This window comes from Platalea leucorodia (genome assembly GCF_965183815.1).
Source record: "Platalea leucorodia genome assembly, chromosome: 17".
Taxonomy (NCBI): Eukaryota; Metazoa; Chordata; class Aves; order Pelecaniformes; family Threskiornithidae; genus Platalea; species Platalea leucorodia.
This window is the reverse complement of record NC_138839.1, coordinates 1,855,482-1,873,450: the sequence shown is the minus strand read 5'-3', so window position 1 is coordinate 1,873,450 and position 17,969 is coordinate 1,855,482. Positions and strand designations below refer to the sequence as shown.

General features: G+C 39.9%; 1 protein-coding gene across 1 annotated transcript in view; it reads right to left on the bottom strand.

Annotated features, from left to right (window-relative positions):
* The window catches only part of MMEL1 (membrane metalloendopeptidase like 1), a gene marked incomplete at its 5' end in the record, with an annotated part of 29,936 nt that overhangs the window by 1,028 nt on the left and 10,939 nt on the right, over positions 1 to 17,969 (bottom strand). The window contains 16 exons of the mRNA XM_082329158.1: positions 417 to 493; positions 1,420 to 1,515; positions 3,800 to 3,865; positions 4,432 to 4,565; positions 5,673 to 5,792; positions 7,906 to 7,964; positions 10,965 to 11,068; positions 11,349 to 11,432; positions 12,086 to 12,184; positions 12,468 to 12,596; positions 12,833 to 12,926; positions 13,421 to 13,557; positions 13,826 to 13,915; positions 14,517 to 14,651; positions 16,945 to 17,010; positions 17,683 to 17,801. Coding sequence (XP_082185284.1) covers positions 417 to 493; positions 1,420 to 1,515; positions 3,800 to 3,865; positions 4,432 to 4,565; positions 5,673 to 5,792; positions 7,906 to 7,964; positions 10,965 to 11,068; positions 11,349 to 11,432; positions 12,086 to 12,184; positions 12,468 to 12,596; positions 12,833 to 12,926; positions 13,421 to 13,557; positions 13,826 to 13,915; positions 14,517 to 14,651; positions 16,945 to 17,010; positions 17,683 to 17,801 — 1,609 coding nt within the window. The remainder of the gene's footprint in view (positions 1 to 416; positions 494 to 1,419; positions 1,516 to 3,799; positions 3,866 to 4,431; positions 4,566 to 5,672; positions 5,793 to 7,905; positions 7,965 to 10,964; positions 11,069 to 11,348; positions 11,433 to 12,085; positions 12,185 to 12,467; positions 12,597 to 12,832; positions 12,927 to 13,420; positions 13,558 to 13,825; positions 13,916 to 14,516; positions 14,652 to 16,944; positions 17,011 to 17,682; positions 17,802 to 17,969) is intronic.

Sequence of the window (17,969 nt, the reverse complement as noted above, 5' to 3'; positions counted from 1 at the left end):
CAAAGAGAAGGAACTTATTTACATCGATACAGTGCGTGGAGATTGTTGCTCTGGAAAACAGAAAGCCATGTCCCTAAAGTGATTTAGGGTCTCATAACTCAATTACAGTCTCAGACTATGGGATCCTTTATGCAAGAAAACTATAGCTAATATGACTGATGAAATGCTAGAACAGAGCATGTAGTAACTGGGTTCTGCTCCGTTCTCTATAGACTGGCAAATTTACCCGGCCGCGTAAAGGAACGTACTCTTCAGCAGCGTCCTACAAGCTATGGGGAAAATGCTGAAAGGCAGCCTAGACTTTTCTGTTAGAATATAACTGCTAGCGATGATCCACTCTCTCCTTTTGTGCTGTATTGCTGCAATGGGTTGAACCAAGTAAGTTATTGATTAGTAAATCAGTTCATAAAACCCACCTGTATTTCAGAGGGCTGTGAACATCTGTCTTTATTGACTGGCTAGCATACTCTGGTCTGTAGGAGCCACACCAAACCTAGACAAGGAGGATTAATCATTAGTGGGTCAGTATTAAAGGGAATTCAGTTTGGGGACCTTCTCACTGTTTTCAAAGCTCTTCCTAAGAGCCATCCCAATTTGTTACAATATAGTTTTATAGAGGAGGCAGAACAGATACAATTATTTACTAATTAGTTTTTGTTTTATCAAGTTCTTGGATCAAGATCTGATGCTTTGGGATAGATATGTTAGCTCTTGATTTCACACATGGTTCCTCAAACAGATGAGCCAAAGTCTGAGTCTGAGGCACAACACTAAGTGCGTTGGCCTACTGTCAAATATTTGACCTGCTGTTAAATATTTGTTACTCTGAGAGTGTAAACATTCGGGAGTTTCTCATCCAGGCTGAAGGGTGAAATTCAACTCAGCAAACTTATTGTTTCTGCATTGTAATAAAGTGGTATAGAGGGAAATAAGTGGAATCTGTAGCAAAGTCTGTGATCTGACCATGTATTCCTAGTTCAGGGCTGCTGGCTTGGTATTTCTCAGGCATTCAGTTTTCCCCAGCACGTTAAAAAATGGCTGAAACCCTGCTGCATTGAAAGCAAGAGGAGTTTTCTCATAAATGTTAGTGGAACATGAAATGATCCATGAAGTGGCAAGCTCTTGAAAGTTGTTGTCCCCTGTAAGTCGTCTGCCACGCTTTTGGTGGCAGATGCTCTGGTTCTCTGGATCCTCACCCCAGCAGGTTTCAGTACTGCCCTCAGAAAAGTTACTGAAAACTCCTTCCTCTCATCACTAAGCCGCTGTTTCCACGTCTGTCCTGAGGACCTTTTGATGAGCGCGGTCAATGGTGAATCACTGTCCCAAGCAGAGCTTGGGACTGATTTTCTCTCTAACCTTTAGGATCACCTAATGTATGCTTTCGTGCAGCGTGTAGTGGCTGCATCCCAGTGTTCTTACCTGGGCAAAGTTGAGGAAGAAAAGCTGTTTGTGGGACAGATTCAGTCCAGGCAACTTTGGCTCCTTCCCCTCCCGTTCCAGCCATTTTAAGTAGGCCTAGAAATGATCACAGATTCAATGCGGAGAAGCAGCAGGATGGCCTATTCAGGAATGATGGGTATTTTGAATGTTATTTTGGGGTGAGAGATTTTAGTCACAGTGTGTATGAACCCAACATGTCTCCCCTTCTGTATTTTTGTAGTTTTTATCTAATACAAATAGTACTGCCAATTTTATGAAAAAGCTGTCAACGTAAGTACTCTGTTGACTTTTCTAGTAAAAAAATGAAATACAATTTGCATTCAGCTCCTTAGGTACAGTAATCTCCGAACTGAAAACTGTTACAAAACAGGAAAAAAATAACATACTTTTATATGGAAGCGGAGTTTTAGAGTAGCAGTTATTGCTGGCCAGCTGACCTTCACTGCAAGAAGCTTTGCGTGTTCTTTACTGAGTCACTTGGAGATCTGTTCTGAATTTCTTCAGCAAGATGGGGCACACCATCTTAGCGAAAGGTATGCCGCGACCCCGACGGACCATTACTTTGCTATGGGGGCTCAGCGAGCAAGCATGACAAAGTGGGACTGCTAATATCGTATTTAAGTATAGCTGGGGATGCGTATTAAATCAATAACGCTGCGGAGACTGAATGCCTGTGACTGAAGTTTGAAGTAAAATCATCAGGTTTCACATGACTCTTTCTATAGGAATTGGTATCTGTAAACAAAGCGTTAAGTCTTCTCCACAGTTCTATGGTGATGATTTTTATCTCTTCAGGTAACTGCTCATAAAATAGCAGATAATAACCTTGCTCAATGTTAAATCCATTACCTGTTATTGTTACACATTAATTGGCCAATTTTCTTTTTTTAGGTATATTGACATAATGGAGACAAGTTAATGTGTCCTCATGATGGTTAATTCCAAACGTTCCGTTACCTTATCCTCTTCGTTGCCGAGATAGTCCCAAAGCACACAAAACACAAAAGGTAGAGCTGAGGGTAAAAATACATTCAGCACCACCGAACATCAGAGGGTTCTGTGTGCAGGCAGTTTATGTCATACCACACTACTCCTCCACATTCGTAATAGCTTTTAGAATGAAGTACATATTCACTTTAATGAAGTAATTAATTTTAATGGTATTTCTCGGAGTCAGAATCGTCAGTTTAGATTTCTGCAAATTCAGAATGTTCTTCTGTAAACACCCTTAACTGTTGCCATATTCAAAATGCCAGAGATGAAAAGCTTTATCGCGGCCTCTGTTAGGATTATGCGTGGAAAGGAACATTCCATGCTCACACCTGAGCTCCATATGGGAAGAGCCTTTGTGCTGATAAATACTGTGTTCCTATTCATAATGACGGTGTGTGAACCTGGAGGATTAAAGGTACTGGACTTCCCCAACTCTGGAAGTGACTTCCCCTGCTAGAGCAGAAGTACGGCAACACGCAAGAGTGTTTGTAACAGATAAAACCATGCTGAACAACATCATTTTTCAGCCACAGCATGGAGGCAGTGCTCTGAAATACCAGTTGCATTTCTCTTCTCTTGAAAATAACTGACTGGTTGAAGCAAACTTTTACCTTGGAAAGAGGCAGGCAGGTCTGACATTATCAATCCTTGCATTTTTATTCTGCTTTATAGCTGCATGAAAAATAACTAGCAGCAAGGTAGAAGGGACTTCTTAGTGTTATTTTCCTAAAGCTTATAAAACACATAAAGAAAGCAACAAAAGGAGCTAGGCTTTTAGAGACAGGTATTTTGGTAGGTATGATCTGTATCCTTGGGAAAGAGACGGTATTTCCATCTATTCTTTTCATGTCCTACCTGACGTGCCACTTTCGAGATCAAAGATGAAAAGTGTGAGAGAAATAAACTTGGAAAAAACAGTTATTCTGCTTCATAATATCACCAAACTGTGTTGCCAAGAAATCAGTGCTCTTTGCTGTGTGACAAGCTGTTTGAAGTTGCAGCTGCCATTTTCAGAATTAAGGGCTTTAGAAAATTGAGGGTGTTTTACCTTTTTCCTTGCTAATACCGTGCCTGTTTATGAACATCGCCCTTGTTTACCTGAGACAGAAGTGTGCAGCATCAAGCATTGCAGTACATCGAAGTATAGCTAGGAGAATTAGGTGGTCTTCTCCTGGGTGCAAGAATGCCAGCAATCCTACACTGTGATTGGATCTATGGGGACATAAGCTTCTAGATATATAATTGCGGCTTTAAGTTTTTGAATAGGGTAATAACATGTTAATTGTCAATTTTTTAATGACAGAATAGGTAACCCCATTACTGCATCCCAGGGGTAAAGTTAACTCGCACTATATCTGGAAGTTACCTTATAAGCCTGTCGGACTCCTCCATTATCTGCAATATTTTCTCCTAATGTGCTTATTCCACTGACCTGTAAAAGAATAATCATTCATTTACTCTATAGTCAGTAACATCGACAACCCTAAGAACCTCCAGCTGAAGCACAGTCATGCATCACAGGCAGTCATGTCTGGAACAGAAGGAAGCAGTGACTTTGTGCTGGGGCAAAGAAAGGAGAGAATGAAAATAAAAAAATTAATAGGGTAAAAGCTGTAGATTAGAATAGAGAGAATATATACGAATATAACATGAACAGACTATGGGCTGCTGGGCAGAACAGATGCTAGCAGGACTGGCAAAATACAGTAGCAAACACCAGATTTCCCTCTCCCTTGCAAAAAACACCTCATGGGGTCTGGCAGCAAAAGCAAACGTGGCCGCAGTTCACCATCAACCCAAGCGCACACAGATATTGCTGGTTTTCTAGGCTACACTAGTATCCCTAATTGACAAGAAACAACCCTTGTATCTTATTTCCAGAACAATTATCCTGTAGCATAGGGGTTTTATGCTTATCGTCTGTAGAGACTCTCCATTTACATTCATTATTTTTCCGTATAAAAAGCCAGTGGTGTGGAAATGGTTGTTTTTACTTACATTTTGTCCTCCAGCCAGCTCCCATGTGTAGTTCCCATACTGATAAACCATGCAATGAGACTGCTCCTTGAAATGCATAGCTGAGAAATTGCTCCACCAGTCAAGCATATTTCCATCTTTATCAAAATTCCTGCCTGTATGAAAATCCAAGAAAAAAGGACAGTTTTGAGTGAGAGTATGTTAGAGCAACCGTTCTTCCAGTGTAGCACCCGTTTCTTTTTAATGCTGCATTTCCTCCCCTCTTCCTCCTTTGATTTAGATGGTCTGTGCTACAGAGATTTATCAGAAATGTTTTTGGCACAGTTGATTCTCCTTTGGCACAAGGGAATGAACAAGATCAATTGCAGTCATTACATCTCTATTCCCTATTATTCCGTGACTTCCTGTTCAGTCAGCAGCCCTGAATTTAGTTATAGCACTAAGGCCTAGTTCTATTTCAAACTGGATTATACAGAGATCATGTAACAAAACTTATCCCCACCTCTGAGGTGTCTTAAGTGCTTATGCTGTGTGTCCATGTGACAAAACTGAGGATCATAGAGAATTAATGACTTTGCCACAGCAGGAAAAAGCTGAAATTGCAGTTCTGGTGTTTGTGTTCTCAGCTCTCTGGCTCGAGCATGCTTTTTATTTGCTATGGATCTAGATTTCCGAGGCTGTATTGTGTGCTTATGTGTAATCTGCACAAGCTTAATTAACATAAAACCAACACACTGAAGAAAACCCATGTATAAGAAATTACTGGCTTACAGTATCAGACGTGAGTTTTTGCCCAAAACTATTTTACATAGCATTATAGAAAGATAATAAAGCCAATTGATTTCAAACGTTCGTGCTGGGGAAAAAAAGTCTCCTGTGATTTCAAGACACTACTGACAGCTCTTCTATCCCAAGAACGTAGTTAATGGATTTCATTTTACTTTAGGAGCCAGTGTACCTGCTTGCATTGTATTTCCAATCTGACGATGCTGTAAAAGTAACAGCTTTTCCTGAGAATTGTCATTAACTCAGTTTATTTTTAACATCTGCTTACTTCTCGTGTGACCTGCTTAGTTCAGGAACGCTCACTGCAAAGCGTTCACCAGAACGCTGACAGTGCGCCCATGGTGCTCGCGGACAGTGACTGGGCGGGTGCGTGATGGTGTGCACGGCTGCTTCAGTCACTGCAGTGTGTAGCTGCCCTTTCGTACAGTGCAATGAGAGCAACTGGAAGAGTAATATTTTCTCAGCTATCTTCTCACCATTGTCATCAAACCCATGAGTAATTTCATGCCCGATAACCATCCCGATCCCTCCGAAGTTCAGGGCTTGTGGTTGGTGTTTGCTGAAGAAGGGGGGCTGTAGAATCCCGGCAGGAAAAACTGCAAAGAAGGGAAGAGAGAGGGAGATACTGTAAGGTAGCTTTATTTTTGCATACTTTGCAGACAGATTGTTTGCTTGGTTTAAGGATCAGGAAGGAACATAAAATATAAAATGATTAGAAACAACATCATGCCTCCTCATGTGAAATTGTTTCTCTTGATAAATGGAAAATGACAAGTTAATAAAGGTTTAATTTAGCACATCTGCAACTACAATATCTCCTTGTTTGAGAATGAAGCATCATTTACATTTCAACTTTAGCCTAATTTGGTCTATAATGTGTGCTGCAGTAAGTCAAGAACAAAATGTTTAGTAACTGTCTTTTGGAGATAAGTACAGTTTGTGTTTTAGAGCCATTTTATAGGGGAACTAATGGATGTTTTATTGCTTTGTTTTTGTTAAAGAAAGGTTAGCAATCATATGCTGATTACCAACAATACTCAGTGTGTAAAACACGCACAGCAGTAATTCCTACGGAGCACCAAGTGCACTTGGATGGCAGTCTCGGGGGCAGTAGGAGGTCTGTCCTTCTCCAGTCTACTGGCAAAAGCCTTATATAGAATCAATGGGATTTGGTCTTTATCCCACGTACATAAGATGAAAAGCATATATACTTCTAGGGGAATTAAGACTCCAAGCAATTAATCCTAATAAGATACTTTCTAAGGAGTTACTGAAATTATATAGCAAATGTTTCATGTAGAGACAAAAACTTTTTTGACTATATAGAAGGTTTTATCCATACAATTTTGGGGAGAGAGATATAAGACAGAAGCAGGAAACAGAAAGTAGTATGGAAAATGATCTTCCTCAAACTAGAGACAGGAAGAAATAGGATTTAACAGACATTACACTATTGTGGGTAGCTATGCTTGGATTTTTGGCTTGCATAGTCATCTTCAAGTTGCTTAAACCAGTTACTTCCATATTATTTCTAAGGGCCAAGTTGTAGAGGAACCAGTCTTCTTTAAGACCTGAGTTCCCTGCCTGGAAAGCTGGCTCACAGCTGATTACGATCAGCATAAAACCACCGGAGATAAATAGGGAGCCTGAGCTTGCCTACAAGTACAGCTCTCAGATGGTACATGTTGGCAAGCTAAAGGGGTACCCTGCTCCGGCTGAAGGACTGGCCACAGCTTTTACTGTACCTACGCTATGGAGGTAAGTGGAAGCTACACAAACAGAAAACAGTTCTCTCTGATGAGGCTAGAGGGCTAAATTATGAGCACTTTGGATGTTTCTGCTTTTAGCAATTAAGTTTTCCCTTGTGACGGTTGGTTGGGTGGGTTGTTTTCCATTTCTGGCCTTTGCCCTGTGAGCAGGATACAGTTGCTGTCTGGCCTAAAAAAGGCACAGATTTCTTCCTCTGACAGTATTTGGCAGTGCTTGTATAGTAGATCTTCTTGGCAGTCTGGGAATTTGAATAAGTACTACTTAGTAGAATTTATTTGGTTCCTTTCCTGTTTGGGGTGCTCAGAATTCAGCAAGGGCTCTAAAGCACCTGCAGGCTCAACCTGAACTTCTGGCCACCTGTGCCAGCTCAGAGATCAGGGAGCATGGGGAGCCAGACAGGTTCGCTATGTCTTAAGTCTGAAGATCTTCTTCTCTGCTAAGAACAAGAAAGGTCAGCCTAGCAACTCTGCAAAACGTTGCAGAGCTGACATTCTGTAAGCAGAGGCAGGTTTCTTTAGTCTGGTATGCCTCTTATCAATACAATTTCAGTACCATCTGTACAGATAGTAAACTGGAGAGCTGCCTATATGGTTATGAGGAATGTAGAAACATGAGTACAAACAGCCCAGAGCACACTGTGAGCATTCTCTGGTCTCTGAAGCTGGCACTCATATAGTAGCAGTTACTGTCTCAGGCTTTCAAACATAAGGCTGTTCCAATTACCGTATATAAACTACGCCTGCCAAGGGTGGGGTGGGGAAGGGGGAGCTGAATATTCATCAACAAAGCCACTGCTTGAAAAGAGCAGCCTGTCTACCTTGCCCAGAATTTCCATAAGGGCACAGGCTGGTTTGCCTCTGGATAGCAGACTTGCACCCTTGTGGTGCAAAAAATGATTAATTAGTTCCATGCAGCTGTTTAAAACTGTTGTAAACCTACCTATCTGGTTCCGATTGGGGGAATAGAATGCATTGACCACTGCAGCTCCAATTATCCATCTAAAAATAAATGTTGCACACAGTTAGTTATGATTTTTTTTTTTAGACATTCTTTTCATTGAGTTGTTAAGGTTAAAAAAACACAGGCTGTGTATAAGGAAAGGACTGAGGTAAGGAAGAAGGGTGCCACTGAACATAGCTGTAAAGAAATACTAATACCAGGAAATAACTAGTGTCTCATTTATGAGCACCTTTCATCCAAAACAATGACAAGTTAAACTGAGAAATGCTTTTGCTCTTGAATGTTCAACAGCCACACTGGGGTGGAATGTGGTAACTGTTTACCAGTTCATTTTAACACTATCTAAGTTTGAGAAGAAATGAATAGTTTGCATTCAAAAAAAAATTAGCATTTAGAGGACATTTTGAGTGGCAGAAGGCAGTTACTCAAATTGCAAGTTAAGACCAAACTTTGTTGAAAAATTAAAACTGAATAATCACAGTCAGACACATAAATGCCTGCATTTGGAGTCCAATATTTCATAGATAATGAGTATTAACTTTGAGAAGTAATTTTTAAGTAGGCTACTTCTGGAAACTCTCCCCAATAGCTCGATAACTTTTTATTCTTTGTATTTCTCTTTCTCTTCCACCTCTGATATACACTTCTAGTCACCTTGTTCTAATGAACCATGCAATATCAGTCTGAAGCCATGAGCTTACGATAAGTATTTGGCAGCATCAGCCTAAGATATTCTTCTTCCCACACCTCTCGTCCTTATAGTATCTCGTGATGCCCTAGTTGCTGTATCTGCTGTTACTTTGACATAACTGCTTGTGGGCTGCTCTGGAATGGAATCAAATTTTCTGCTTAAGAAATACAGCACATGTTTAATCTTACAGTTTTTGAAAAGCTGGTTGTTCTGGACTAACAGAATAGAGAGGACTGCTCATCGCAGCCTGGGAACAGGAATAAGTGGTAGAAATGGGTTGTGCTGATATTGCCACTAACCTGGGTGTAACACACGCATAGAGAGGGAGCATGGATCTGTTCTGAATTTGAGGGGGTACTTGAGAATTTTTCAAACCAGTTTTGTTCTGAAGGCCAGTCTGTTGTGAAAATGCATTCTTGGTCCGTAAGCTTCTCTTTGGCATGTCTGACATAAATATTTGTAGCTGGCCAGGTAGCTTGTAATAACTAACCCCCCCACCCCATTCCCCCCAAGAAGTCTATGATTATGAACAATGGCTAATTTTCTTAACTGCAATGATTAGCTAATAATATCAGCAATATTAGTTATATACTCTCCTTCAGTTTAATTAAACAATGATCTGGAGTGATAAGTGGGTTTATGTCTCCTTGGGGAAACCCTTCAAGCTACTGGAGAGACATCACTAGAAAGATGTCATTTGTTACATGGAAAAAGCGCAAGTTATTGGTATTTCATATATCGTTAAACTACCAGGCAAAGAAGGCATAACTCATGAAACCATGAAAAGGTTCCCACAAACGTGCTTTAAACCATACCTAAGATGAGCAGAGGTATTTGGAATTTTGACTAGAGGGCTACCATCCATCTCTGTAGGCAGACTGTGAAAGGCAGCAGTGATCTATAACACAGTTTGTGGATTAAGAACACCAATGGTGTGCAAGAATTCTTGCTATGAAGAGCACCATGATCGATTCCTCAAGAAAGGACAAAACAAGAAAAAAATGCTCTGGTATTTAGCTGACTGATCAGAAATCTCCCTTGGTGAATTATTCATCAGTAATTCACTGGAGGTTTCTAAGTGTCTGCATTGTCTGCTCGCATTTTGAGTTAAAACCACTTCATAGGAAGAGGGATAGAAAAAATGAATAGGCTTTGCAACAATTAATTTGACTAATGCTTCCCTTTGGAGGGTTTTTGTTTGCTTGCTTATTAATAACTCTGTGTTATTTTACATTTTGTGAAGAGGTGTTTGAAATTCTTATTGGAATCTACTTTCCTTTGTCTCAAGACATTCTCTTCCAGCATTGCACAGCCTGGAAGCCTGTGAACAACACATCAGGTTGGTATTAGCTTCCTTACTTCTGCCTTCCATTACAGTGCATCTGTCACTAATGTATTCAGCAATAGTTCTGCCAGGCAGCTTCCTGAGCTAGATGCCTCCAACACAGCTAACTGGACTACTAAAAGTTCGGATTGGCTAGCTCATAGCTCTGGAAATCGGGTCATATTCCAAGGCATTTGTTGCTGAACATGAAAGCCAGGGCTTCTGGGATGTATCCATGTCATGGACTTGGCAGGAGCTCCACTGCACTTGAAGGACTGGAGGGGTTGTCCTGGTGATGTTGCGTAGCAATGCTCCTTACTGGTTAGTGATGCCAACTGCTCGCCTCAGAGCTGTCAGTAACAATTTATGAACATGCTACTTTTTGGTTGTTTTAAGACTAGCATTAGCTGAGGATTTGCCTAAGAATAGAGAACTGCAAGGTAACAGCAAGGGCAATACAGGCTGAGGCCTGAGACTTACTCAGGATGCATTCATGGAGTCAAAGAAGGGATCATGAAGCAGCCAAACCTGCACCTATGACAGGCACTTCCTGAAAAACACATTTATACTTTACTAGGTGCAGTGTGAAGTAATCTGCTGGAAATGGACAGAAATTGGATCTGGTGCTCAACCTTCCCAAGACTGGGCACATTTCCAACAGAATTCTGGCCAGAATATTTTAAGCCTTTTTTCCCCCTGATTATAAATTTTTAGAAGTTCCATGATATTGCTTATCTTGCTTCCTCCTTGCTGAGTTGTCAGAAAGATCTGTCACTGCTTTAGTGTTAAGTAGCTTCAATGTAATATCTGAATGTGAAGCAGCTTGATGAAGGATTAGAGAGATTCCAAAAGAACTGGATGAATTCCTACCACAGGAGTCAATGAACTACTTGTTTAATTCCAGGAAGTAACTTGGAAGATCTCAGACATAAGCATTCTCGCCTATCCATAGCATATGACTTAAACACAATAACCATTATTTCAGAATTTAGATTGTCTGTAGCATGCAGCCTGGTAACTTACATGTCTTGGTCAACTCTCTCTCGAAGTTTTTTCAGGCTCTTTTGGGCTCCAGCTCTCAGGTTTTCCAGAATGTTTTCAAAGTAATTGTATTCACTGAAGTTTAACTAAAGAAACAGATATCCAAGTATATTAGTAAGCTGTGTGGAAAGAGGAGTTCCTCATGCCACTGGATGTATCTTCTAAAAATGTTTTGATCGCAAGGTATCACTTAATAGTTAGCTCTTTGCATGCATTTATTTATAATATGTTCAACACAATCAAGTTTGTATGCTGTCTGGTCACTTGGAAATGACCGTTGCACAGGTATAGGTATTCCAAGTGGCAAGAAAATAAGTGTAGGCTTTTATACTCTGGTACTTACTGAGGTATGCACAGCATACTCACATTGGCATATTCCTGATCTAGTTTTTCATTCTGATCTTCCAAAATGTAATCTGGATAGCCAATTTGTTCTTTAATTGCCATTGCCTAAAAGAAGAGAGTTTAATGTTTCCTCTTAATTGTGGGGTGGTTTTTGTTTGTTTTTTTTTTAAGTTTCAATACATACAATAGTTCAAATTCTTTATTGCTATTGTCCACCTGTTTGTGAGAAACTGAATGCAAATATTTAAAGACCTTGTTCAAACACACCCTACTGCCTAGTGAGACCATGACTTTTTTTTTTTTAGTATGGAACTTGGTCTTTCCCTCATCTGGTGTCCAGCCACTATGGTGGACTTGCAGACTCTACAGCCCAATCCAACAGGGACTGGGCTTAACCCTCATCTAGTCTTTTTTTTTTTCTTTTCTTGCTATTGGAACAGTGCTGGTGGTTCTACAGTCAATGAAAAGTTTTCTTCAGGGGACTGCGTTGTATTCAGTTGTCATTCTAGTTGATGCATTGGGTGCTGTCTTCTCATTTGTAAGATAGTTCACAAGACTCATTAAAGGAAATAAAAATGTATCTGAGCTAACAAAGGATTAAAAAGAAATGGACAGTGTAATAGAATAACGGATAACAGGATAGTGAATATCAAAAGTCATTTCCTCTCATTTGCAGAGGAACTGGGAATAGTGATGCTACAAAATTCCAAAAATTTCATATTCATGACAGAATATTGAAGTTCCCTATTATCTCTGACCTTCTCACGAGCCTTCTCTTTAGATGCCTCATCCATCCACTGTAACTCATCTAAAGTCTCAATGAACACTTCACGAATCTTATCTATTAAATCTCGGACCTAAAAGAGAGGCAGTAAGAAATTAATCATTTACATGCTATTTTTCTCAGGCACAGCTAAGTAGAGGTGAAAAGTTTCTGACTGAAAGATGATGTCCCCAAATTCTATGCTTTAAGACATGGTACTCCGCATTTAAAAGAGCATCATAAATGAGTTCTTATGCCTTCTGACTCTTGGCTGATTGATATCTTTAACAGATAAAACAGGCTGGGAGATCAGATGGAGGGGAACAGGCACTGTAGACACTGTGGATGTACAATATTATGAAGGGTAAACTACATACCATCCTCTTGCTCTCACCAGCAAAAGTCTCCCTGACATACATTGCTCCCACTGCATTCTCCATGTTGTTGTTGACGTAACTCACGCACTCCCTCCAGCGGGCTTCTTCCAGTGTTGTCCCATAAAGTGCCTGCGATGCAACCACCACAGATTAATTCTGCCTACACATCTCTTTTTGTAAATCATTGCCTAAAGAGGAGGTTAACCGAAGACAAAAGTTTCTCTTGTTGTGATTGCTGTTTTTAGATTTGTTTGGGGATTACATGACATAATAATGTCATTGTATTGACAAGGACTTTTTCTGGTGACTGCAGGACTCTCTTCCAGTACTATGTGCTACAGTCTCTTTAGGAAGAGAGGAAATACCTTCCTGTAGCTGGCCCGAGCATCCTTGAAACGCCGACTCAGGCTGCTGACTCGATCAATTACCAGTCGCCAAATGAGGTAGTTCTGGATGGTGCTGTGGGGGAAAGCAAAGCTGAGTTTAATCCCCTGTAAAAAGCAACACTAGTGCAGACAGTCAGAGGGGGAACTTAATTTTGAGGGGAGATAAGAAGCAACTGGTTGCTGCCAGTCATCAGTTTTATAGCATCTACAGGTGACTGTTACTTAACAGGCTGGCTAACTGTAGAGGCATCCAGACCGAGGACTGTGCTACCAAGTCTGTTCAGGGATTCATTTATTATTTTTCTTCCCTTCTAGAGCATAACAAGAGCTAAGCCTGTGACATTTTTTCTTCCTATTTAACCTTTTCTAAGCATGTGAGCAGGTGAGACACCTAGTACCACAGTACTTTAGGACCCTAGGACCTTAGAAGACATGACTCATATTTTACAGTGAAGTGGTGTCACTTTTCTCGGAGAAGCTCTGGCAGAACTAGCAAGTGGGCCCAATAATTTCCATTTCCAGAATACTTCCGTAACTTTTGTCTTTGATATTCTCTAGTTTCTTTACCTTGCTGAGTACTTTGAGATAATTGCTTTCAGCTCTTGCAGATAGGGCATGCCATAGACAACAACCTCTTCTTCTGGGTCAACCTGAACACTCACTGAAGACATGACACCTTGGATGAAGAAGGTCCAGTTAAATTCCTAGGCAGACAGAAAGACATACACCAATGCCAGGAGTTTAAGTGCCTTAGTAACTGTCTGGACTTCATACAGTCTATGGGATTGAATGTAGCTGTAGTGTTGTTCAGTAGAACAATGCTTTTTAAGAGCCTCTGAAGACAAGATTAAGAATGGGAATGATTTTATACCTCTCTTTGTTGCATCACTGATAAATTCACAAAGCCATTTCCAATTGGCATATGGTAGTAAGAGGAGGCTGAAAGTATTAGACTGCTCATTAAACACTTACGTTCAATGCAAACTTTTCCTGCAGCTCTTTTAAGGTCATTTTGTTGTACAACAAGGTTACATCATGCCTTTCTTCTGCTGGGGTAGTTGCCTGAAGACATTCACAAGGTTATTACTACAATCAACTGACATGAGTGTCAATGGCTGAAATTGCATGCATGCACATATACACACTCAAATAATAAGTGAATAAAACAGTTTATTTTGGAAATGAAAGCTCATTTGATGGTGTCCAGTACTGCTTTCTAAATTTCAGGAATGGAACTTGGGCCCCCCCCCCCCCGATTCAATAATATTTCAGTAACATGTTGAGCCAAGTGGTTCCCTCTATTCTCTTTAGAATGGAAGACAGCTTTTTTTTTTTTGAGTGCTATAGACTTCTAAGGATGCAAGGGAGCTAGCCCTGCTGTTATCATAGTGTACCTTTAGCAGAAGATAGATTATCCTGCTTTAGGAGACTTACAAAAATAAATATGGCTAGGACTAGAGCAGACACAGCAACAGTGTATACAGTAGACATAATTATACACACAGAGACTCTGTTTTCTGGGCTGCTCATGGCACAACAAGTTGTCTTCCCCCTGCTTTCTTCTAGGCCATGAATTTTCTGCTGTGTTGAAAACTGCTGCACAAAAGACCCTCACCCCTTGCTCCCTGCAACATCCTGAGAAGTTCTTGATTTCTGTACTCACATTTGCAATCTCTGTTTCAAGCTCCATAACCTTTGCCATTTCCTCTTGGACAAAGGAATCGTCTTTAGACACATTCTTGTCTTCCCGGATCATTTTGGCAATAGTGATCATGAACTGCAGGTAAGCTTCTCTCACCTGCACACAAGAAACAGAACGTGCGTAGCATTGTGAAGAAAAGATTTGCTGTCTATCACTTCTCATGCAGCAAACCATTCTTTTTGTTGCTTTAGCCTCACAGTGTGCTGTGAAGAAGTTTGGCCCAGGGGCCACAGCCTCTGCCCTTGTCTCCAATGCAACCATCCTCACTCCATTTTTATCATTTTTTTTTTTTCTACTATAATAGATACTGCTGTAATACCTAGGACCTCAGTTCATCCTGCAATACCTTGCAGTGCAGTTGCCAGTCTCAAAATATACAGTGAAAGCAACACTTTCTGCTTCCCTGTGCAATCCAACTCTCTGGCATTCTGGATTGGAATTACTACTTGAGCAAAGAGAAAGCTCTGTGCTTTGAGTTACACTGTGGGAATAGTGATCCCTGCTAGCCAAAGTACCAGGGTAAACATGGAAGGTTTAAGTTCTCTTAAATTAATACCATAAGTCTTGTAAACTCTCTGCTTTTACTGTCTGAAAGAAAAGTTCCGTCTCAGATAGTTCCTAGTGATACCTTTGCTTTATTTCTAATAGGAGGGTATGGCTGTGATTTATGCCTCGGAATGGACCTTGAAAAGATACTTGGCTGCTGAGGGAGTGCTGATGCAGGAAAGCTTCATACTACCTATTCTTCTTGCATGCTTTTCTTCCTCCATAGACCTTGGAAACCAGATAAGTACAGGAACTGTTGTGAAATTGAGTCTGGGCACATATGTGATGACGATTTGTGATTTTTAGGCTGAATGCTGAGGCGTTAATCAGGCCAGACTCCCACAGGCCTCGGAATGAGTTTTGCCAAAAGATGCTGGACTAAGCACAGGGGGAGTTTGGGTCATCAGAGTTTGGTTCATTGTCTGTGGGAAGTGAGCTGGTAAATAGCAAATAAAAAGGGGTTGTGTCTCCTCCTTATTCATTAAGATTAAAAACACAGCTTTAGCCCTTCTTCATAGCTTCAAATTAAAACTGTATTAAGTAGTACTGGTTTTCTTTTGCTAATTTAGGATTCTCTATGTACTGTACCTGATTTTCTACCTCCTACAAGTCAATCTACGTCTGATTTTCATGCAGTGATGCATAAATGTCCCTCTCTTCTACTGTAACTGCCACTATATAGGTGAAACTTGGAGAACAGAATCCTAGTTCCAGCAGCTCTCTGCAGTTCCCAACGCAGCTATGTGGAGGTTGTCTTGTATCATGAGACAGACTAACAGAAATTGGCAGTTTATAAAGGTGTCCAGAAGGTGTGGAAACAATCTCATAAAAATGTCACAGGACTACATTTTAGACTATATTATATATGAGAATATAGTCAAATACATTGAAGTAAGAAGAAAGCTAGTCTCACTCATGTTTTCATCTGCCTTTACAACCATTAGACAAAAGAGTCTAAAATGCCAATTGTTGTCTCTCTGTATTGCCTTCCATTCGTGTTAGGAAAATTAGTTTGATGTTAGGCTGCAAATACTCTTTGTTAGTATGACATAGTTGAGGGAAAAAAAATGTACTAAGCAGTGTTTTCATCTTGGAAACTGATAATTATCCGGCTATGTTTGCAACAGCTTTCTATGTATTTACAGAAACCTTCACATCTTTGCTCTGAGCATTGGCAGAGAAAAGCAGCTAGAAAATAATCTCTTAACATTTTCATGTGATTTTGGGGAAAGGGGGGAGTAAGTGGCAGCAGATTCTTACTAGCTGAGTATCTGTTGTATTGATATAGTTTCTGCTGCTCCATGTAAAATGCTTTTTTCAAATTTTGTAACTTTTTTCCCTGAATGGACATGTGAACAATTCCGAGTATTTTGGTGTTCAACAAATGTGTTTTGGGGTATTGTATGTTCAAATATGATCCAGTATGACAATTCTTCTTCCATATCTATAATCCATCTTTCCAGTATCTTGTAAAATAGTATCCAGAACCAGTGGCTTTAAAAGAAGATATAGGAAAACCCAAGATAATCTGCACCGAAAAATGTGAACCTATCCTTCAAAATTAGAGACTGTTTTAAGCTATAAACATGATGATTTTATTTTCCATAACTTTCTCATCTGTATGAATTGGCCAATTCTGGGAAGGCTTGATATTTATACAGTTGTTCAGTTTTTTTTGCAAACTTTACATGATTTTGGCATAATTAGGAAAAAATGTAGCAACGAATGTCACAGTCTGATTGTTACATAACATGAGGAGCCATATATTTGAGTTTTCCAAAACATGGGGATAAGTAATAAAGTTTTATTAGCACATAGTAAATAAATTACAAGGAATACTTACTCTTTGATAGTTGCCCCCATTAAAGTAGTAATCCCTGGATGGCATTCCTAAACTTGGCTGGTCAATCTGAAGGAAATCATACATTTCTTTAGTTAGGGATGAACAGGAACTGGTGCTGTCCAAAGGTATCCTTGAAAGGCAACACGAAATGCTGCATGTGCTATCCTTTCAGTGTTGGAATGAGAATAGTACACTCTTACCAAACAATCAAAGAACTTTAGCTTTTTAGGAACTGGGGTGAGATGGAAGGTACATCTTCTGTCTCTGGATTTCTAGATAAGGACAGGCAAAATCTTTCAGTAACCATTAAGATCTAAGAATAAATTTAAGCAACTTAGGAAAGAAGTTGCTTGACTTGAGGGCTAGACTTCGTGCATAAGCGTATATGAACAAACTCTGAAATACTATTTACATGGTTTAGAAACATGGTTTCCTGCTATATATTAAACCTCACCATCATTTTGCAAGTCACAAGAATTTACAACCCCTAAATGTTGTAAATCAGCAAAGGTCCATTGATTTTAATTTCTTTAACTGAAGCAAAAATTACGCTACCATAAAATGTTTCCCAATGTCCCTTTGAGAGAGATCTGCCACTTGGGGTACAGAACTGTTGCATACATTTTGCCAGTATTGTGCATACCCACTGACTTATGGAAAACTAATCTGTATGCAGTGTAAATAACTATCCATTATGATGCTGGCATGTAAATAATTGCCTGCAATTTTTTTTCTTACATAAATGATGTGTCTGCTGGAATCCCGGTCATCATTCCATACAAACATGTCAATGAGGACACGTTTGTTAAATCTGGAGTTCATTATAGAGAGCTTTTCTTCCATGCTCCAGTTTGGCTCTGGGAGATAAAAGGGAAAATACAAATCAGTTATCAATATGTATGAGGACTGATAGTTTGCATGCTTATTGCTGAAATTGTTCAGAACCAGACAGGACATTCCTATAGTGGCTAGAAATTGCTAGACTGTATATCACTGAGACAGATAAGGCCAGTAAGAAAAGTAAT